We start from the raw sequence: 22,084 nt of genomic DNA, 5'->3' as shown, positions 1-22,084 counted from the left end.
ATATTATCAGCTGTATACCAGCCTGAATCACTGTCATCAGTCTTTAGGAGGGAGACTGAAGATCATCTTGGAGTGAGGGAAGGGAAAAATATGCTGATACAGTATGGATACGTAGAGAATAAATACAAGGTGAACAGCACATGAAGGTGAGAAGAAAAGTCATTAAACTATGTGATTAAGACAGCAAGAATAGCAGAAATTAATGAAGAAAATGAACTGAGTATATATCTTCAATGATTAATGAGAATTTCTGTTAAATATAATGGATCCTGTGGGTATGATCTCTTCAGTCTGTCCTCTGGGAGAGGTGCGCCCTCTGCTGGACAAATTTCATACAAACCATTTCCACGCATCCACTGTACATAATAGCACCATATATGTATCATTTTATTACTGTGTTCTGTTTGCATTCATGCAACAGTAACATAAAAGCTGTGATATTTTAAGTGAGTGAAGCTTTAAATTGTTTATCATATAAAACCACGCCATTGCATACTCAGTTATGGGACATTTTGGATCCATAGTAGTAGTTTAAAAAGTAGTTAAAGCATTGCAGTAAAATTAGTGGTTTGGTTTCAGGCCCCTCCAAAGGGTCACCAGGGAGGACATGGAAGAAAGGAAAGAAAAAACAAAATTCTGATACAACTCTGTTTTCAGTTTTTGGACTCTTTCTCCATTTTTGATTTTTGGTGAAATATTGGATCATTTGAACATGTATTGAAATGAGACAGACGTTTAGATGGAACAATCACTATATGGTGGAGCTGTTAACAACTCACAGATATAAAGTAACTTAAGCTGTCAAATATGTCGTGCTGCAGAAAGTATAATATTTCCCTCTGAAAGTGGAGTGGAATTAAGTAGCATCAAATGGAAATACTCAAGCACAATAGTTTGAGTTATTGTGCTTAGTTAGCATACTACCCACCACTGCTTTTTATTTGTAAACGAGTGATTTTAAAAGTTTAACGAACATTTGTCTTACTGTTGCTACTATGTCTTTATGTTGCCTAGAGCTGTAGAGAACGACATTTGATTGGCCGATCTACGTTCGAAACCGAATGTGATGTCGAAAAAAGAACGACACTGTCATGGCAACCAGTTCTATTTTCTTGACCGTGTAAAAACGTCAGATCTCAACATCAGCTGTTGTGTTTTATACTATAGGGTACTGTACGACTTTAACCAGCGTAAAGTTACAAAACGATGTGTATCTGTAGTCTGTAGCGAAATCGCTTCCGGTTTCCTGTATAACGATTTTTTTTCTTTCTTGATGGCAGGGATTTAATGTCGCTAGTGTTTAGTTTTACAAGTCACAGGTTTTAAAATGATTTCATATATTCCCGTGTGCTGACCTGTTCTGTGTTGAACTAGCAAAAAGGCACCGCTGGGATTCGAACCCAGGATCTCCTGTTTACTAGACAGGCGCTTTAACCAACTAAGCCACGGCGCCACGTGACGGAGAGCGAGGCAGTAGACCTTATGAATGAAACTGGCACAGACTCAGTATATAATAGTCTTTTATTTGTTATGGTAAGGTAATACTATGTGTAAATAAAAATATAATAGTTGCATCGTCTTCATTTTAATTCACATGATCACATATTTCCCACATGGCATTATCACTATAAATACTCTATTATAGCCTATGAAACAACTATTTACATTATACATCTCGTTGTATCAGTTAACTCAAGAGGTAATCAATCATTGCCGCAGAAATGTCCAAATCTGTGATATTGAAGTCGCCCAGCTCGTGAAAGCAAAGGTCGGGCATGTCGTCCATGGACCCGCTCATGCTGGAGAAGCTCTGGTGGTCCAGCTGATCCTGGACGCTCTGCTTTGGTGCTGTTTGACCGACTGCAGCACAGTGGCTGCCCACAGGCTGAGATTCATGTCCATCACCAAGGAAAGCCTCGAAGTCCTCTGTTACATCCCAGTCGCTGAACCCGCTGGCCTGAAACGTATCGTGACAGTGATCAGTGAAGTCCGGGGTTTGGTTGTAATAGTCTTCTTGAGGAACTCCTGGGAGTTGGCAGGGTGAAGCCTGGTCGGCTGTGACAGGAGATATAATTGCCGGCAGGGACGTGGCAGTGGTCTGGCTCTCCAAGATGGCTGAGAGTCTGGTGGACTGGGGTAAACTTGGAGCAGGGTATCCTGGTGGAGACGGGGGGCTTGGACTAGGAAGGAAAGCAGGAGCCAGCTGGAGGAATGGTGGACTCGTTGGAGTGTAGGTGAACTGCGGATGATGGTAGTCTGTGGAGGCTTTGGGAAGCTCTCTGGCTGACTTCTTGCTCTTGAAATAACGTGCGCGTCGATTCTGAAACCAGACCTGTTGAGAGGAATGAATGATGAGTTCATCTTTATGTAACACTGAGGCGTTTTCCAAAACTACAAATCTGAGGTGCATGTCATACCTGAATTTTAGACTCTTGTAGACCAGTCATAGAGGCGAGGGACTCCTTCATTTTAATGTCCGGGTACTGTGTGACAGAGAAGACCCTCTCCAGCTCACATAGCTGCGCCTTGCTGAAAGTCGTGCGCTTCCGGCGACGCAGAGTGTCCTGGCGAGTCCTGTAAGGAATATCATGATGCACTGCAAGGAGAAGACAAAATAACTGGTCAGTCATTGGCACTGATCTCTATTCAGCCTCTTTAACACATAGTGACTATGGAAGACAGGAATCTGGATATTGATTAATATGCAATCAAATCAACGGATTCTGGGTTATGAATCACCAAATTCGACAATAAACAAAAATGAAAGATATCACACTGTGCAGATATCTTAGTTATGTCACTCACCTCTGCTTACGTCCTTTGCGTAATCGTCGTTGTTGTTATCCAGACATGCAGCGGGCCAGTACTGTCCCGAGTAAAATGCGTTCATCTTGGAAATATCAGTGCCAGTAAAGTTTAATCCGAATGCCATTGTTCAAGTCTGTCTGTCCGAGATGCGTCTCTTCGACACTGGTGAACAAGTGGCAGTCTGAAGGTTTTTATACTTTGCTTGACATACACAAAACGACCCCCCCCCCCCTCATTGGATATTGTCAAACGCGTGCCTTTGATGTGCAACACACCTATTAACGACTGTCCGGCTAATAGGTGTCTGTTTGATCCCCGATGACCCGTTATGCGCCAATTTACCTGAGACTGGGCTTGTCTTGACCTGCAAGAGTAAGGGGTTGGCGCCTAAATGATTTGTAGGTTTAAACATTTTCTAAATGACTTAAATATATATATATATATGGAAAATGGAAACCAAAATGGCATGGTGTCAGTTATTCAATGCATAGGCTCTTAATAGATAGTAAATAAATAAGGCCTGTTGCACTTTTTATTGACACTTCTCCAGCTCAGTGACTTCAGTCTGTGGCACATCCTCTATATCCATAGCCCTCTGCCTCCTGGAGCGCATCAGGGGTAAAAAGCAAGTGTGCGTGTGTGTGTGTGTGTGTACGTGGAAGTGTATTGAAGAAGCTGCCGGAGTGTGAGGCTTCAGTCAGCTATAATGTGTCGAGGTGACAAATCGGGCTACTTTTTCTCCTTCCTGGTCGGCTGCGTTTCCACCGATCGAGACATCAAAACACCGGATAGCACAAAGTCCAGTGCACAGCCAGTTCCCAGGAGAGTGCCAGACACACAATAGTAAAGGGCCATTGCAATTTAAATTTTGCCAATATAACGCATTCACGGTAAGCTGGAGACAGGTATGAACATTTAATCCATGGGAATATCCTGCAACATAAGGCCAAAGTTATTTATTATTTTAATAGATATTTCTAATAACTATTATGAAATGTCATACACGTAGTCAATGGTTAGTCTCCCCCTTAGACCACGTGATGTAGTGAAAGCAAAGATTTTGGAGCTCATTGAAGATGAGTCATTAACCTCGATGATTGGCTCAAATTAGCAGTGAAGTATTGCACATTGACTCCTGCTCCCATCAACAATGGACCATTGAGATCATAACACAAAGTAGCCTGATGCTACTGGCCGTCACATGACTTGCATTAAGACGACAATATGTCGATACCAAAAATTGATGGACTGCCGAAACCGGGTCACATGACACTAACAGAGCAGAGTGATGCTCCTGACCTCTGTGACCCTGGACAACGAACAGCTATTCTGTCAAACAGGGTGTAAATGTTTGTAGTTGTGTCTTTAAAATATTTGATGTTTGGCGTTTTTTTAAAGGTTGTATTATTTGTGATATATTTTATTGTTGGGGTTTATTTTGAAGACATTTCTATAATAACAGGCCTGTCATGTTGGCAAAAGCAAAGTCACAAGGTGGCAGTATTACACCATCTAATAAATATACCTCCAGCAACTTCAGAAGAATCCAAGCTGTGTCAACAAAAGGGAATTTTGGGGCTAAAATATTAATTAAATTCAGTATTATTGTAGTCAATAATCTATCTATCTATCTATCTATCTATCTATCTATCTATCTATCTATCTATCTATCTATCTATCTATCTATCTATCTATCTATCTATCTATCTCTTTACTGTATTCCATTGTCCTCTACCTTCATCTTGTCAATGTCAGTGTTGTTACTGCTCTCTGTGTTGTGTGTATTATTATTATTATTATTATTATTATTATTATTATTATTATTATTATTATTATTATTATTATTATTATTATTATATTCTAGAGGTGATTGACTCCCCAGTTTCATAAGACTAAAATATTTTATTCTGATGATTTTCTTCTTCATAATGAAGACATTACAGGCAAAGCAAGACAGGCAGGTAGAGTATGCTGTGGCTAAATCTGTAGATGAGTATCAAATCATAGCAAAAAATAATAATAATAACAGTTTTTAAAGAGGGATCAGTCATGTATTCATGAGTGATCCAGTGCTTATTGCTTTATGATATTTTTATTGTGTCATAGTTTGTAAATTGTTTGTGCTGTTTTGTTTGTATTTTAATGTTGAGTTTTATATATTTAAAGGCCCATATAGAGACTCGCAATGGGAACTAACTAAATGCTGAAGTATGCAGCATTAGTTGATGCTATATACTTGTCCCTATACAAATAAACTTTTCATAAAATAAATGAGAGGAATAACAAATGCAAATGCTTCTACACAGGATGCATGTGATGTGAATCATACACTAAGACCTTCACAGTCACCAGATCTCAACAACACTGAACAGCTATGAAACATTTTTCAACAGCACTCTCTTCATCATCATCATCAAGACATCAAATGAGTGAATATCCTTATGAAAATGTGCTTATTCCTCAAAAACAGATCAGATTCTGAGAAACAACATCAGCGTTGAAGCTGCTCTGGAGGATCATGTTGCTCACATTATAAGAGACTTTATGTTGTTTTTCCTTTTATTTGTCTCCCATGTATTATTGTGAGAGAGAAAAAATAATAACGGTTGCTAAACACAACATACTTTATTCACTTTCACCTACTGTTTTACCCAATTACACATTTGTCAAATAAGAACATGCCATTTGCTTTTTAAGTGGGGTTTCTTGTTAGAGCTTTAATGACAAATAGATCTTTGTGATATGAATTCATTCTACTTAAAAAATGGCAAATCAAAACATGTCAGAGGTTAAACCACATATAAGTATAATAAGCATAATGACGTGTCAGGGCATTTCTCCTTTTCTTCTTCCCACACATTTCTTGGGATTGCAGTCATCCTCTTTGTGTCATTTTGAACCTCTGGCCTGCTCTGCAGCCCAAACTGTAATTCCTAAATCTTCCATTTAAAAAAAATCCCAACAATACACAAACTGTCTTTCTCTGTGTCTGAATGCTTCAGTTTATACCTCACAAACTCAGGTGTGCACACAGAAGAAACGCTGGCCTTCTGTGTCCACACTCCTCTCTAAGAAATCAGGATCGACACTCGGGTGTGAATGACGCTCTGCCCTCCTCTCCCTCACCTACATCCTCGCTCCTTCTTTCACAATACACAAACACCATTCCTCAGCCCGCTGTTTGATGTGATAACTCTATCCACATTTCCTGTCATCCTGGGAGTTTTTTGGGAGGCCTAATCCAGCATGGCTGCATGGCTGAAGCGAGATGGTTGCTCCTCAGGCCGTGTCCCGTGCTGTAAAAGCTGAGAAATAGAAGCTTAGTGTGATTCCAGCTTGGCTGCAGATAAAAGAAAGTCAGACTCTGCAGGGAAAGTAGGGAAAACATGAGACGTGGTTTCGTGCAGCTATAGTTACAAAATAAACAGATATTACAGCTCAGAAGGAATGTTGAGGAAAAGAAAGTGAAATAATCTGTCAGTCGCGTTTACAGTGCTGACATCTAGCAGCTTGGTGTGACTCCAGCTTTATTTTGGATGAAAGGAGAAAGCCTTGTATTTCAGGCTGAGGCATTCGTTTTTCTATTAAATGTATTTGATTTTGAATCAAAACATCACATGAAATCAGAGTAAATATGTTTTAAATGAAAATATTTCTCTGTGTCTGTGACTATTTGAATCAGAAATGTATGAAAAAGTTTTCAAAGTCTCCTTCAAAATTGTAAAAAAAAATACACCTCATTGCAGGCATAAAATAACATGTAAGATGGATTGAAATAAACATATTACAGTAAAAAAAAAATCCAAAACAAATCCTGAGATATAATTTGTTAGATTACTTTTTGAGTCTTTTCATTCACTGAATTTGTGTCTAAATTTGTGTGTGGTGTTGTAAATGCTATGTCATGTAGCATCAGTTAGCACTACAGATAGTACTTGTCCTCATGAGAATAAACATCAAATTTAAGAATAGTTGAATAAACTCTTGATTCAGGTTTTGTTTTGGATGTTAACATTGCCAAGCTGGTCCAAGTATCACACCCAAAATATCAGCCTTTATGATCACGGTCCTCAAATCTGAAGACTGAGTGTTATAGCTGACAAAGAGGGACCTATCTATGCCACTGAATTAAATCAGCATTAATGTGTTACTGATTTACTGTGGTCGTTTATATTATTAATATTTAATTAATTACATAGTATTTTTTGTATTTTAATCAGGCGGGGAGTTCTGGTCCTCTGAAATGATGCCAACGCGGAAGTAACTTAAAACTGCATTCTATCAAAAGGCCACCAGGGGGCGACCGTTTTGGTGTCAAAAGGACTTCCGTCTCTATTCAAGTCAATGGAGAATTCACCAACTTCTCACTTGATTTATAACCTCAGTAAACGTTTTCAAAATGTGTTTATGGTCTCAATCGCTAGTTTAAAGCCTTCTTCAATGCAGTATGATGTTCATTTGTGAAATGTTGGCCTCCCTGATTTTATATGTGACGATAAAGCAGGGTATGCATTAGGGCGTGGCTACGTGGTGATTGACAGGTTGATTGGTTCACAGGTTCAGGAGGGCGCCTCTTGCTCCTCCTGATGGCCATATAAGTAGAATCCGTGTTTTGTTTTTTTACCCGGCATGCACCGGATATTTTCAAGATGGCGCTGCTCAGATCCGAAACTATTGGCTTCCAAGCAGCAGTCCACAAACCAATGGGTGACGTCAGGGATTTTACGTCCATTTGATATACAGTCTATGATTTTAATAGTATACTAATTTCCAGTTGGACCAATTTCTTAAAATGTCTTGCAGAGTTTGACTGGATCAGTTGGAGAAATGCTCCATTTATTTAACAAAAATGTCTCTTCAGACTGATATCAGGATCCTTTTTGGTGCCATTGAAGCAAAACATTGCTAAAAATTATCAACTTGTATGATACAGATTTATTTTTTTCACTCCTGATTTAGATTTTTGATAATATTTATGGGATGAATATCATGCCATGTTTTACAACTGAAAAACAAGGTTTTAAAGGTTGAAACTTTGGTGTTTCAAAGCTTGAAATCTCTGTAATGTTTGGATAAGCTGAAAAAAAATCCAGATCTCTGAAAACATGATTTTGTATTTGAGCTTTCTTTCTTCACAGCTGCAGCCCTGTTTTTTGTGCTTGTCCAACACATTTTCACAGTTTAATTGCATCACTGTTCTCGGAGTTTATTCATTTGTTTTACAGGTTTGAAACTTTTAAATGGTGATCTGGTGCACATATGTTGGAAAAAAGTTAAGAAACGTTGAAATTTGAGTTTTTGAAAGGGCAAATCTTTATTTTGAGACTTTTGTGGATGTATTTGCTCTTGTATTGCATACTTTTATTCAGAGCTGAGTTTATAACAACCACTTTTCAGAGATTTGCCCACACAGTTGCAAGCTTGGCAGTCACAGGATTTCTGGCTTTATTGTCTTGCATGAGTCCAGAGCAGTGACATGAAATGACACTCTGGGTTTTCTTAAATTGCATCCATGCTTCCCTCACTTACGTCTTTGATTTGATGTATTTCCTGTTTAAACAGGATGTTGGGGTGGGACATAATGCAGGGAGGGATCATTATTTTGGACAATGGACAAGAGCAGATGTCCAAAGATTTAATGGTTATCCATCCATCCATCCATCTTCTTTCCGCTTATCCGGGGTCGGGTCGCGGGGGCAGCAGCCTAAGCAGGGAAACCCAGACTTCCCTCTCCCCAGCCACTTCGTCCAGCTCTTCCCGGGGGATCCCGAGGCGTTCCCAGGCCAGCCGAGAGACATAGTCTCTCCAGCGTGTCCTGGGTCTTCCCCGGGGTCTCCTACCGGTGTAGAATGGTTATATCAATTGAAATTTTAATTTACGCCCACTAGTGCAGGATGATGTCACTATTTAAGATATTCTGTTTTACAGGAAGTAAAAGTCATGTGAGGTCATTTCATGGGACTTTAAATGTTGGTACTGCACTAAAAACAAAACCTGAGCTGAAAAAGGAAACATTGGCATTGAAACAAAAGTTTTACTGTTTAAAATTGATTGATATTACTCAAATAAATTTGAGGCTTCAGCTGCGTCTTGATTGACAGCATGTTTCTGTTCACTTGCAGTGTAAGTATGGTAACAGAAAGAGGGGCTGGATGTTGATTTTATTTGACTAATTTTGATGGCTGAAGAGTCGTTTTATCTTCAAATATATCTTCATATAAACGTTCAAACACATTAAATACAGGAGGACTGTGGATTTTGCCCCCCAGCACTTATGAAAGTGCCTTATAAAGGAATATTTAATGGTAAGTATGAAAGGAAGGATTCCTTACTATTCTTGGTTTACTTAATAGGGAGAGACACAATAAACATAAACAGGCTAGATGTCAACTTTATTGATCCACTTGGGGAAATTTAGGGTCCAGCAGCTTAATACATAAAGACATCAAAGAACTAAATACTAAATACTAAATAAGAAGAAAAACTAAATACTAAAATAAGAACAACAAGGTCTGAGGATGAGGCTGTGTGATAATGTGCAGAAATAAAATTTAAAAAAATAAAAAATAAAATAAAATTAAAATTAAAATTAAAATTAAAATTAAAATTAAAATTAAAATTAAAATTAAAATTAAAATTAAAATAAAATATAGTGCGATATGCAATTTAAAGTGAATTTAGTGAATTTAGTCAAGGCTGTGGCTGTGGGGGTCCTTTTATTGCCAGCCAATTTGCTACACCCATCCCAAGAAGGGGAGATTAAAACTAGTAAAGTAAAATCAGGGTAGACTGAATACAATATACACAATAGATAACAAGGTAAAAAATAAAAATTAGCAATAACAGTAAAATACACATAAAACTAGACATGAGTAAAAGCTCACAGTAAGAAAAAACAAGTGTAAGTGTTAATTTGGGCACCTGACTATTGTTTTAAGACAGATCTGACAAATTGTGAACTTATCCTTTAAATTTGAGTAGCCTTTGACACACACACACACACACACACACACACACACACACACACAGACACACACACACACACACACACACACACACACACACTGGTCCTGCCCCTGTGTGGGTGTGACCTAACGGGGAAGGAGATCTGAGTGTTTCTCCACTGCTGTCATTATTCAGCTCCTCTGCTGCTGCTGCTGCTGCGAGATATTTCACCATCCACACTGAGACAGACCTCAAGAAACACACACAACTCAAATCACTCAGGTAGGTAGGAATTCAACTAAACCAGCTGTGCAGTGTGTTATATATCTAGTTTAAGATTGTTGGCTAAAGGCCGACATACCGGCGATCAACGGAAATGCGAAACAAACTGATAACAACTGTGTGTGCTTTAAAAGTCTCAATCCACCAGTGTGACAGATTATTGAGTTATAATGTTGCAGTTTTAGAAAAGTTACGGTAGTTGCAAAGTGTTATGATCCGTTATTACACTCACAGGGGCCGTATAAACCGGATGTCCTATTGCTACAAGAGTGCGTGTAAATATGCAGTTTTAACTCTGACCCAGAAGCTGTGATAACTCCCCTGCTGCAGGTTTCCAGTTACTCTGAACTGGTAAAAAAAACAAAACATCATCCGTTTCTATAAACAAAGAGCAGTACAGACAAAGACCCCACCGTTTGGCCGGAGGGGGAGGTGGAGGTGGAGGGTCATTACAAAGGCGTTAGGAGGTGCGTTCAATGTTATGCCTTCTTCTATTAAACAGTAATATACAGTTTTGACTACTTTAAGTGTCTGAAGTAAAAGTAGCAGAATGGTTTCATTGTTACTGTATATTATAAAACTGGATTCATATTTACTGATGCACTGTGGAGCAGGTTTAGTCTAAGTTTGAATATGGAACCAATTTGAATATTATATAAATTCATTGTTTTCTGTCCAAACATGTCCAGAATATGTAAAGTAATAGCTGTGTAATAAAAGCAGTGAAGTAAAAACTAGTGGGGTAGAAATTTTAAATTTGCCAGAAAGTGGAACTACTCAAATAACATCCAGACATGTTTTAAGATATATATATATACTCTTTTTCTGAGTTTTACCACAACAACAAAAAAACTTAAATTATCTTTTTAAAATCCTTGAAATTACACCTCCTCCTTCTCCCTTATTTAACATTACAGAATCTATGAATATGCAAATATATATATAATATCAGACGAATTCTTGTGGGACACGACATTTGTCCTACATCACTGTAAAGTCCATTCTCAGTGTTTGTGCACCACAGGCTTCAAGTTTATACAGCCCATTTGTTTGAGTATAATACTGAACCAGGATTGGCTCTAAACTCGCTGTGATGTCACAAATCATGCACATTGGCCGGACCCTAAAAATCTGATTTTCAATGAGCTCAGAGAAACTTTCCACTTTCAGCAGATGAATGTGAAAACGGCCGCAGAGTGTCAAACTCTGCACATACATCATTCTGCACAGTGAAGCTCAAACATTCAACTGAAAGAACAAGAAGATAAACATATTTTTGAGTGGAGTGAGACTTTAAATACTTTGAGTACTTTAAATATTCCACCACTGTACTGTTTTATCAAAAGGCAGAATGCCTCTGAGTTATACTGTGTGTATAATCTGTATGTTGTAGCTATATAAATGCATTCATTAAAACATAATAACATTATATCTCCCCTCCCGACTATCTCCATTCCCAACACCAATTATTGCTTTCTCTTTTTTTTATGATTTTCTGTTGGACTGTCACCGTTTTTATCCCACAGCGATGATTGAAGATGGGCAGAAATGATGGGTGAAGAGTTGCAAACGATAGTTTCTCAAAGCCCGAGATGACATCCTCAAACAACTTGTTTTGTCCTGATCAAAAGTCCACAACCCAAAAGATATTCAAACAAAGTAAACCAGAAAATATTCACGTTTGTGAAGCTGGAGTCAGAGAGTCTGGACAATTTTCTTTTAAAAAATGCTTCCAAACGCTTATCAAAATAGTTGTTGATAAATTTAAAAGCTGACAATTAATCAATTAAGTGTTGTATGTTTTTCCCTAGGATGTCTCGGGAGCAGCAGGCAGTGGCTCGTGCCAGGAAGGCCTTCGAAACAGGCAGGTCCAAATGTTTAGAGCACCGCGTCCGCCAGCTGAAGAACCTGCAGCGGATGTTCACTGAGAGACAGAAAGAGATTTCAGATGCCGTCAAGAAAGACCTCAATAAGGTGAGCGAAGGGCTCTTATTAAAAAATTAAAATAATTAATACCTGGTCACCAACAAGCTTGAGAATACAAAAGAGAGTAGAGAATAACAAAAACTGGGAATAAAACTACCAGAGTTTGTGCAAATTAATGTCAGGCTACTTCAATGCTACATGTTGTATCAAGTGTATATTAATGGGTTTAATACATTGTCAGAACCATATCCTGGACTCATTTTCATTGTTGTCACTGGTGTTTAAACAGTTCACTAACCTTTATTAAAACTGAGCCAAACATTCAATATCTGACATTAGAGTATAAGAACTAAAACACTAGAAAACTGAATCATAGCAGAGGAGGTAAAAAAAGGAAATAAAATCTTAAAAGACAACAGATATGAAACATGTTCAAGATCAGATGCAATATGAATGAAGTGGAAGGAAGGTTATGAAACATATTAAGATCTTGACTAAGGAACGGATTAAATGACAGTTATCCTTTAAGACTTTGCTAACAGGCTTTAGAAAGAAAACATACAGTGAAAATGACAAAAAAACAACATCAGTAATGAGCAGTGCCACTGTGGTTGTCTTCATCCCCCAGAGTGAGGTTGGGACCCAGCTGTATGAGACCCTGGGGCTGGAGGGAGAGATCAGCCTGGCCATCAGGAAGCTGAAGGAGTGGGCCGCCCCTCGGCCTGTGGAGAAGAACCTTCTGACCATCTCAGACACTGTCTACATCAAGCCGGAGCCGCTGGGAGTGGTGCTGATAATCGGGGCCTGGAACTACCCCTGGGCCGTCACCATACAGCCACTTATCGGAGCCATCGCTGCTGGTACTGTAGGATGCTGAATGTGTGTGTGTGTGTTGGGGGGGTGGCGGGTGTGTGGGGGATGAAAGAGCAGTGTGTCTGCATGTGTGTGTGTGATGTAATGAGGTCAGCATTCACATTTTTATCTGACTTCATCATCATTTTCCCCTGAGATGAACTTTGTCTGACTGTGCACAATATCTCAGACACTGATGCAAGATTTGTGTCTTTCGTCCACTCCAGCAATTTTAAAATGACACAAAAAGGCACGAGGCACCGAATAATTTATTTGTTTAAAGGATAGGCTCACAATTTTCCAAGTCTGTCTTAAAACAACCAACAGGTGCCCAAATGAAGACTGAAATATGTTTTTCTTCCTGTAATCCTTCCTCCTGAGCAACAATGTTTTAAAAGTTTATCTGAAGATGATATAAAGCTTCACAAGTAGATATGTTTCAATGTTACAGTCTTTTTAGTGACAAAGTCTCTTTTTGTTACTATACTTCCACCACAGTTCAACAGGGAAACACAGTCAGAGGAAACAAAAAGAGAGAATTAGATGCTAAAAAGACAGTAAATGTAGCAGAGATCCACTTGATCAGACTGCTGAAGCCTCATATAAGATTCAGATAAACTTTTAAATGACTGTGTGGACATACTTTGGATTTTGGCCCTCATCACTTACACTGAAAGTACATTTGAAGGAGATCTTTCAATTGTCATTATGAACAGGAGGAATGATTACAGTGTGGAAAACCTCTTTTGGTGTTCATACTGTATGGACACCTGACTGTTGTTTTAAGACAGACTTTAAAATTGAGATCCTATCCTTTAAAAGTAAGGCTTACACAATATTTCAGATCAAGTTTCAAACATCTGATAGATTTTCATTTTGTGGCATGTACAGTCAGTGAAACATCACAAAGCTCATTTTCTGAAGCCTCATTGGTTGACGGCAGCACACTTATTGTTCCTTTCTCTCTTATTCTTCATTAATTATTTAGTCCTGTTCAGTTCCCTACTTTGTCTTGTGATCCTAACCACTCCAGTTCCTTTTTATCCCAGCGTTGCCTAACAGTCTTTATTTTTTCTGTCAGCTTATGATTAGTGAGTCAAAGGTCACACTGTGAACTCTGCTCTGCAGCCATAAGAGAGTCAAGGTTAGAAGATTAAGAGCTGCAATTAACAATTACTTTCAAGGTAATGTCTTCAAAAATATTCCTCAAAAATGATTAAAATAATTATTCAGTTGTTAAAATAGTTGTCGAATAATTTTCTGTTGATTGACCAATTGATTTTTGACTAATCATTGCAGCTCTTACAAGATTAGCAACAGATTCAGAACAAAAACTGTGTCCTACAACATGTGTATCTACTGTAATTGTCACACACATGCCATGATATATTTTTGCAGCATTACATGTGAACATGCATGTCTCAACTCATTATTCCTATCAGTGATAGCTCAAAGGTCCATCTCTGTTTGAAGAAATCAGCTCCAACAAAATGAATAAACAACTCATGCATAATTCATTTGTTTCTAAAGCTGCACTAAAAGGCCACTCTGTGCTCTAAAGTCAACCTCCGATCACTTTGTGATGCAAACGTCAGTGAGGAGTGTTTGCTTGTGACTGTTTAGCATGACACAGCTCGATTTTTAAGTCTTTTGTCTGATTATTTATGTACTTGAATCTTTTGTTTGTTACTTTTCCCCAGTGGTAGTTTTGCATAGTAGTCTTAGTAGAGCTACTGCAGATTGGAGGTTTATTTGTTTAGTAATTGGGAAAAAACCTGTTTTGACTCAATCGTTGATGCCTGTAGGACTAGAGTCATGTTGTGTGATGTTTGCACAGTTTGGACTTTATCCTTTGCTCCAACATTATCAGATCCTACAATAACTATCAGATCTGCCTAGTAGGTCACAAGTCATTCCTACTGATTGATGCAGGATATAAATGATAAAGAACAAAGTTTAGACATGAGGCAGCTGTACATATAAATGTGCATCTCAAGTTAGGGTTTGATTTGTCAGAGGTGAGAGACTCCACACAGTAACAAGCAAGCAAGGAGCAATTTACATGTGTGCATCCTTGTTAAAAGCAGTTAGTGTTGCTGTAAACACACCGTAAAGTGTAGCAGGAGCAGAAGTTTGAGGCTGCCAACAAAGACAACAATCTTAGAGCAGTTTGTGAAGAAAACATCCAACCCAAGCTGATCTCAGGATATCACAGAGTCAGTTTTTTTTTTGAGCACAGTGATGCATTTTTGACACAAATCTGTGAAAAAGGGTTAGTCCCTTACTCAAGGGACATTATTATCTTTTTTCACAGTTTTTAACTGTTTCATGGCCTTCTTCAACAAATGAGACTTGCACAAGCGTCATCACATGACCAAAGTATGATAATATATGATTAGATGGGCGTATATTGGGGGAGATCATAATCCTTATTATTTTATCAACTTGACTTCAAGAATTTGTGATGCCAGTTTGCCTATTTATTTATTTATTTATTTATTTATTTATTTATTTATGGATTTTATCTCGAACAATAACAAAATCCAACGAAAACCATCAAAATAAAATATCAGAACACAATTTCATCATAAAAAAAAGCAAAAGCAACTATTGACTCCGTTGGAAAACAGTACAAGCGTAATGCAGTACATGAGAAGAATTTAATTAAAAAACAAGATACTTTCATGTAATCAACACCATCAAAGGCCTTAATTTTATAGACGTGATTTCAGACACTCAGATTACAACACTCTAGTTTGTCTACTTCTATGTTTAATTATTGTTTACAGACCTTTATTTAAAGATTGCAAATGGTAATTGTAATGCTCCCACTGCTTCAATGTATGTTGACAAAAAAATGAATATTCAGAGTAAAATAAAAAATATATTTGTTACATAATTGTCTAATTATATACTCTGTTGCTTTTGTCATTGATCTGTCCAGGCAATGCAGCTGTGGTGAAGCCCTCTGAGGTCTGTGTTCACACTGCAAAGGTCATGGAGGACCTGCTGCCAGTTTACATCGACAAAGTAAGGATGGGTCGCTTAATATCAGCATCATCAGAGGACTTGTGATACATAAATGACACAGAACAGATGAAACACAATAGATAATAGTAATGACAGGCTTCAGTTCCACAAAGGTTAACATCATTTACTCTTTCCCTCTGGACAGAAACACACATTTTGCTCTATGTTTATAGCATAGACTGTATATAAAATGGACGTAACATCCGTGACGTCACCCATTGGTTTTTGGACTGCTGCTTGGAAGCCAATAGTTTCAGATCTGAGCAGCGCCATCTTGAAAATTTCCAGTGCATGCTGGGTAAAAAAAAACACGGATTCTACTTATATGGGCATCAGGAGGAGCATGAGGCGCCCTCCTGAACCTGTGAACCAATCAACCTGTCAATCACGACGTAGCCACGCCCTATTGCATACCCTGCTTTATCGTCAAATATAAAATCAGGGAGGCCAAAATTTCACAAATGAACATCATACTGCATTGAAGAAGGCTTTAAACTAGCGATTGAGACCATAAACACATTTTGAAAACGTTTACTGAGATTATAAATCAAGTGAGAAGTTGGTGAATTCTCCATTGACTTGTATAGAGACGGAAGTCCTTTTGACACCAAAACGGTCGCCCCCTGGTGGCCTTTGATAGAATGCAGTTTTAGGTTACTTCCGCATTGGCATCATTTCAGAGGACCGGAACTCCCCGCCTGGTTTATAGTCGACAATATTTTATTCATTTATTTACTGCAAATGATTTACAGTTACAGTGATACATGAATGTGTGTTTTAACCTTCCAGGAGCTTTACCCTGTGGTAACTGGAGGTGTGCCAGAGACCCAGGAGCTGCTGCGCCAGCGCTTCGATCACATCTTCTACACAGGCAACAGCATGGTGGGAAAGGTGATCATGGAGGCTGCTGCCAAAAACCTGACACCCGTCACCCTGGAGCTGGGCGGGAAGAGCCCCTGCTACATCGACAAGAACTGTGACATAAACATAGCCTGCAGGTTAAAGCAATGTTAAAATATGGTTTGGTTTCTTTTCACTGCAATATATTTCTTTAATACATAATATCTCATAATTCTTTCTTCGCTCTTTTCCTCTTGAGTATTCTAATTTAAATAAGATGCTTTCCAACTAGCCTCTCTAAACACTGTACCTGCTCCTTCCTGAGACTCATCATCTTCTCTTTCCCATCAATGTGTAGGCGAGTCGTCTGGGGAAAGTACACCAACTGTGGGCAGACCTGTATCGCCCCAGATTACATCCTTTGTGAGCCCAGCATCCAGGAACGAGTTATTGAAGAGGTCAAGAAGTCTATTAAGGTACTGAAGATCTGAAAGCTTAGTGCTAAACAAAATGTCCAGATCTCACAAATTAGTGAAGAACCACTAGATATGAAAATGTGGAAACAGCTACAGTTATGACGTTGTTTGTTGTTGGTTGGCAGGAGTTCTACACAGAAAACCCAAAGACTTGCCCCGACTACGGACGCATCATCAACCAGCGCCACTTCAAGAGGATAATGGCCATGCTGGATGACAGCACCGTCGCTGTAGGCGGAGACAATGATGAGTCAGACTGCTACATCGGTAATACTTCTGACAGCTGTTCACATTATGTTTTACACGCTATGCAGGAGGTGATCTGTGATTGTTTTTAATGCAGGCAGTAATGCAGATTTACTACACTTAACAGGCTCATTATGTACCATACTAAGCAATGAAGAACAAAGGCATCCTATAAATAGTTTTTCTCTGCCGTGTTCAGCCCCCACAGTTTTGCGGGATGTGAAGCCAGAGGCAAAAGTGATGCAGGAGGAGATATTTGGACCTCTGCTCCCCATTTTATCCATCAGTGGCCTGGATGAAGCGATCAAGATTATCAACAAAGGAGAAAAACCTCTGGCCCTCTACGTCTTTACAGCAGATGACAAGGTGCGGACACATGCAACACAGTAGTGAACAGAATAGCATGTGTTCAGTTGTAGATTCAGATTTGCAGAAAGACTTGTGAGTGTGACATAAATCGTTTCTCTTCTTTCTGAAGGTGATAAGCAAGATGAGAGATGAGACCTCCAGTGGAGGCCTGCTGGCCAACGACTGTCTTGTTCACTATTCTGTCAGCTCTCTGCCTTTCGGAGGAGTGGGTGAGTGTGCACACCAGAAACTGTATTATACAAACAGGAGTTTTTACTTATTCTCTTGGTAAACAGACTCTCTGAATAGCAGGGGTGTGACTGAGTAAATGACTGACTTTGCCAAGCACAGCGGTATGTGGTTTAGCAAATGATCATTAGGTGAAATAAAGGTTTCAAAAACACAGATACATAGATCTTTCCCATTCAGGCCACTGACTGTACTTGAAAAGATCTTGATATTGGTTTTATGTTTCACTGATAACCCACTTTCTAAAGCATACTATAACATTTCAAACTTACTTCATACCTCTGAGACAGCCATTAACTCACATTCATTTCAGTTTGTTAAGGAAATCTTGAAAAAACTTGGCACTTGTTTGAGACAGTTAATCCGTCACAGTGATTGTAACATTTAGTTTAGTTTTCTGTCAATGTTCAACCACCATCATGTCGTAATACAACTGTTGCGAAATCTCCTTCTCGTGATTTGTTCAATAAAACTTTGCCCTGAGATTTTAGAGTTAAATTAATCTGAGTAAACTTTATTATACAACAAACCACACACAACACAACATTCAACTCATGAATACTGTACTTTTTGGCAGTGTACATGAAATTTAAGATAGCAGCTGCTTTCTCCAGTTACCATCCAACAATAACTTTGATTGAATAAAGAAAACTTAATCTTGTTGGGAATATACAGCACTAATGGAACATTTTTTGAGTGACATTGTGTTTCCTGCCATCAAACTGGAGGCCGATATTTGCTGACAGAGTTAAAATATCTCCCTTTTTTCGTGTACAGGAAACAGTGGTATGGGCTGCTACCACGGCAAGTTCAGTTTTGACCAGCTGAGCCACCTGCGTGGTTGTCTGATCAAACAGCTGAAAATGGAGGGGGTGAACAGCATGCGGTACCCGCCTCACACACCCAAGAAACTGGGCTGGGCCCGATTCTTCCTCCTGAAGAACCTAGAACTGGGCTGGATGGGGCGGATGGCGCTGTTAGCCGTCCTGGTTGTGGCGGCTGCTTTTGCTCTACAGGTGAGTTATGAAGAGAAAGAGCAACGCTGACTTCACACTGTGAGGAAATTCAATACTGTAGGTCACTTCATTCTCACCAAAGTGATGAACAGACAAAACATGTTTGTAGCTACACAAGGTTTGCATCATGTATCGGGGATAAGTGTAGCTGCACCATAGACTGTATATAAAACACATCCGTGACGTCACCCATTGGTTTGTGGACTGCTGCTTGGAAGCCAATAGTTTCTGATTTCCGGTGCATGCCGGGTAAAAAGAAAAATGGATTCTACTCATATGGGCATCAGGAGGAGCAAGAGGCGCCCTCCTGAACCTGTGAACCAATCAACCTGCCAATCACGACGTAGCCACGCCCTAATGCATACTCTGCTTTATCGTCAAATATAAAATCAGGGAGGCCAAAATGTCACAAATGAACATCATACTGCATTGAAGAAGGCTTTAAACTAGCGATTGAGACCATAAACACATTTTGAAAACGTTTACTGAGGTTAGAAATCAAGTGAGAAGTTGGTGAATTCTCCATTGACTTGTATAGAGACGGAAGTCCTTTTGACACCAAAACGGTCGCCCCCTGGTGGCCTTTTGATAGAATGCAGTTTTAGGTTACTTCCGCATTGGCATCATTTCAGAGGACCCGAACTCCCCGCCTGACTTTAACAGACAAACTTGACTTAAAGAAAATCGCTAGCTTAGCAACATGAATACAACAAGCTTCCCATAATGCAGCACCCATTGTAGTCTATTCAACGAGTATCTTGATGTTGTGAACATGTTTTTGTCTAATCCTTGAATGTAAGATGACCCCCACTTTGTCAAATGAAACCAAGGTTAAATATCAGCATATCATATATCATATTATATTTTATCCAGTACCACAATGTCAGCTCAACCATCAAGCATCAAGATTGAGACGTCTATACATATACATATGTGTATATTTATAATTACATGGATTGGAAAGTTTTGATTGCCTCGAATCAACCACTTATCCATCTTGTTGATGCAAGGAGTTGTTAATAAAAATGAAATTGATAAATACTTCTGACAGCTGATTACTGCAGAAAGTTTGAGAAGGATCTGTCTGCAGTCTCAGACCTACATGACATGCACCCCGACCCCTAAACCTGACCCAAGTGGGTTTGACCTGTAGATGCTACAAGTCTGCAAACACACCTACTTGGAAAGTTTAGACATGGTCTTTTTTTTCTTTATTCTTTTTGCTGCCAGTGAGCATGTTGGACATCTGCACTAATGCTCGTCCTGCTCACAGACATTTTTAAATTTCATTGTTTTGTTTACAAAAATATGTCTATCCTCTAAGGCTAACAAACATTTAGAATGCATTTCTTTCCCTCTCAATACATTTACAAATACACTTTTGAAAGTTAAAATGGTTCATTGCTGCCTTTCTGGCACATTTCGGTCACTCTCAATAAGCATTACTGCCCTCTACAGTTGGCAGAAATGCACTTCAGGTCCCCTCGGTGCTCATGCACAAAACAGGACACAGACAGGACAGGGACTCAAACATCAGATCACCATCACAGTCACAGCATACTGTACATTTAAAATCAATAACTCAGCAGGAAGTATGAATACAGATGAGAAGACAGATTCATGAAAACTAAAAGGCCTCTAACTGAATTATATCCTTTTTTCAGAATTATCTCCTTTGAAGACATCACACTGCTCTCCAGACAACAAACCTCCTTCACCCTGAGGACCTGAGAGAAGAAAAGCAGCAGCATGAAGTTCGTAACATCACATCAATGAGTTTCTGAATGAATAAGATCAAAATCTGCACAAGACACTAATGCTGCAGTACAGTGAATGTTCAGGGTGTTGCCTTAAATCATTCTTTATTTCAGTAACAATATCGTAAGTTTCACAATGTAGTGAGCGCTCTCATTTCCAGAAAGTAACTATTTATTCCATGCACGCCTCTTACATGTGTGTTCAGTATCACTACCTATTGTTTTAACCTGTTAAAACAGGTTTGCATATTTTAAGGACATGTTTTAAACACACTATATAATTGACCAATTATCGTCGTTATTTTGCTATGAATGATTTTAAATGAAGTAACACAATGTGTGTAAAGCTCATCACTGTGAAATAACAATATTTGTAGCAATCAATGCTCACTGAAGATGAAGTTCATAAAATATAACTGTTTTTATTGTTAAATAATTAACTACCATTAATTTAGGGTCCAATCTATTTCAATAATGGATCAACCATTAACTTTACGTCCAGCCTAAAGGGACCTGAGTGCAGGTTTGTTTGTTTTTTCAGTATGTGTTTTTTTTGTGACGGCAAAGATGGAGACAACGTGTTGATTGTAGTGTTTGATCATGAGTCAGAATCAGACACGATCATGTGAAGGACATTTTATTTCATTTTCTTAAAACACCAAATGCCCTTTAACAAATTTAACTATTATTGTAAATTGTTTGTCAATCTTTAAACAACTGTCATAGCTGAATGTGTTTTTTTAAATCATACTATCAAAGATTTTAAGTACTTTTAATTAATAGTTGAATATATCTACATGTATTTCTGTATTGGACTGATATACAAATAAATATATTTATACATGTATCTGTCTATAATATGATTTTTTTGTATTTTTGTTATGTATTAGTACAATATCCTACATGTTATATATTATGTTGGAGGTGGCCGTGGTTTCCTAAACTTCCTACTAATCATGGCGTCTCCTGTAGTCTGGGTTAGAAATAAACTCCCAGTCCCACATATAACAGTCAGACTACTAACATCTTACCAGGCACAAGCCCGAAAAAATGACGTACCCAAAAAATCAGTAACAATTACACAAATGTTCAAATGCAAGAATACAAAACAAAAATACAATTATCTTGCATTTCTGCAGAGAAAGCATGTTGTTCAGCAGCTACATTGAACCATTAATGTTATTATTTACATATGTGCTTCTCTTACAGCGACATATCAAAATGTCCTCCGTATAAAAAAGCCTATCTAGCAGTTTATTATGTCTGCTGGCATTTTCATGTATACTTCATTTTGTCACATTTCCATCTT

General features: G+C 38.5%; 2 protein-coding genes and 1 non-coding gene across 3 annotated transcripts; 1 reads left to right on the top strand and 2 right to left on the bottom strand.

Moving 5' to 3' along the window:
• Window positions 1-1,379: 1,379 nt before the first annotated feature.
• On the bottom strand, window positions 1,380-1,453 carry trnat-agu (transfer RNA threonine (anticodon AGU)). The gene has a single exon. It is a non-coding gene; the product is annotated as a tRNA-Thr (tRNA).
• Window positions 1,454-1,687: 234 nt separating this feature from the next.
• On the bottom strand, window positions 1,688-2,890 carry LOC133993550 (homeobox protein otx5-B-like). Its single transcript, XM_062432541.1, has 3 exons — window positions 2,806-2,890; window positions 2,418-2,596; window positions 1,688-2,332 (listed from the first exon to the last, which is right to left on the bottom strand). The coding sequence occupies exons 1-3, from the start codon at window positions 2,888-2,890 to the stop codon at window positions 1,688-1,690; spliced, it is 909 nt and encodes a 302-aa protein (XP_062288525.1).
• Window positions 2,891-9,916: 7,026 nt separating this feature from the next.
• Window positions 9,917-21,622, top strand: aldh3a2b (aldehyde dehydrogenase 3 family, member A2b). The gene is made up of 11 exons (XM_062432705.1): window positions 9,917-10,035; window positions 11,847-12,009; window positions 12,590-12,821; window positions 15,758-15,843; window positions 16,633-16,841; window positions 17,042-17,159; window positions 17,285-17,426; window positions 17,605-17,771; window positions 17,884-17,983; window positions 18,780-19,018; window positions 20,683-21,622. The coding sequence occupies exons 2-11, from the start codon at window positions 11,848-11,850 to the stop codon at window positions 20,695-20,697; spliced, it is 1,470 nt and encodes a 489-aa protein (XP_062288689.1). The 5' UTR covers window positions 9,917-10,035; window position 11,847; the 3' UTR covers window positions 20,698-21,622.
• The last annotated feature ends 462 nt before the right edge of the window (window positions 21,623-22,084 follow it).

Source organism: Scomber scombrus, chromosome 14 (assembly GCF_963691925.1).
Source record: "Scomber scombrus chromosome 14, fScoSco1.1, whole genome shotgun sequence".
Lineage (NCBI taxonomy): Eukaryota > Metazoa > Chordata > Actinopteri > Scombriformes > Scombridae > Scomber > Scomber scombrus.
This window is presented reverse-complemented; position numbering and strand designations above follow the sequence as displayed.

Bases quoted from the DNA above. Each gene is read 5' to 3' on its own strand.
- aldh3a2b (XM_062432705.1), top strand. From the start codon at position 11,848: ATGTCTCGGGAGCAGCAGGCAGTGGCTCGTGCCAGGAAGGCCTTCGAA. The intron at 15,844-16,632 runs GTAAGGATGGGT...TTAACCTTCCAG, and splicing joins TGCCAGTTTACATCGACAAA to GAGCTTTACCCTGTGGTAAC. The intron at 16,842-17,041 runs GTTAAAGCAATG...ATCAATGTGTAG, and splicing joins GACATAAACATAGCCTGCAG to GCGAGTCGTCTGGGGAAAGT.
- LOC133993550 (XM_062432541.1), bottom strand. From the start codon at position 2,890: ATGAACGCATTTTACTCGGGACAGTACTGGCCCGCTGCATGTCTGGAT. The intron at 2,597-2,805 runs GTGAGTGACATA...TTCTCCTTGCAG, and splicing joins CGCAAAGGACGTAAGCAGAG to TGCATCATGATATTCCTTAC. The intron at 2,333-2,417 runs GTATGACATGCA...TCCTCTCAACAG, and splicing joins TACAAGAGTCTAAAATTCAG to GTCTGGTTTCAGAATCGACG.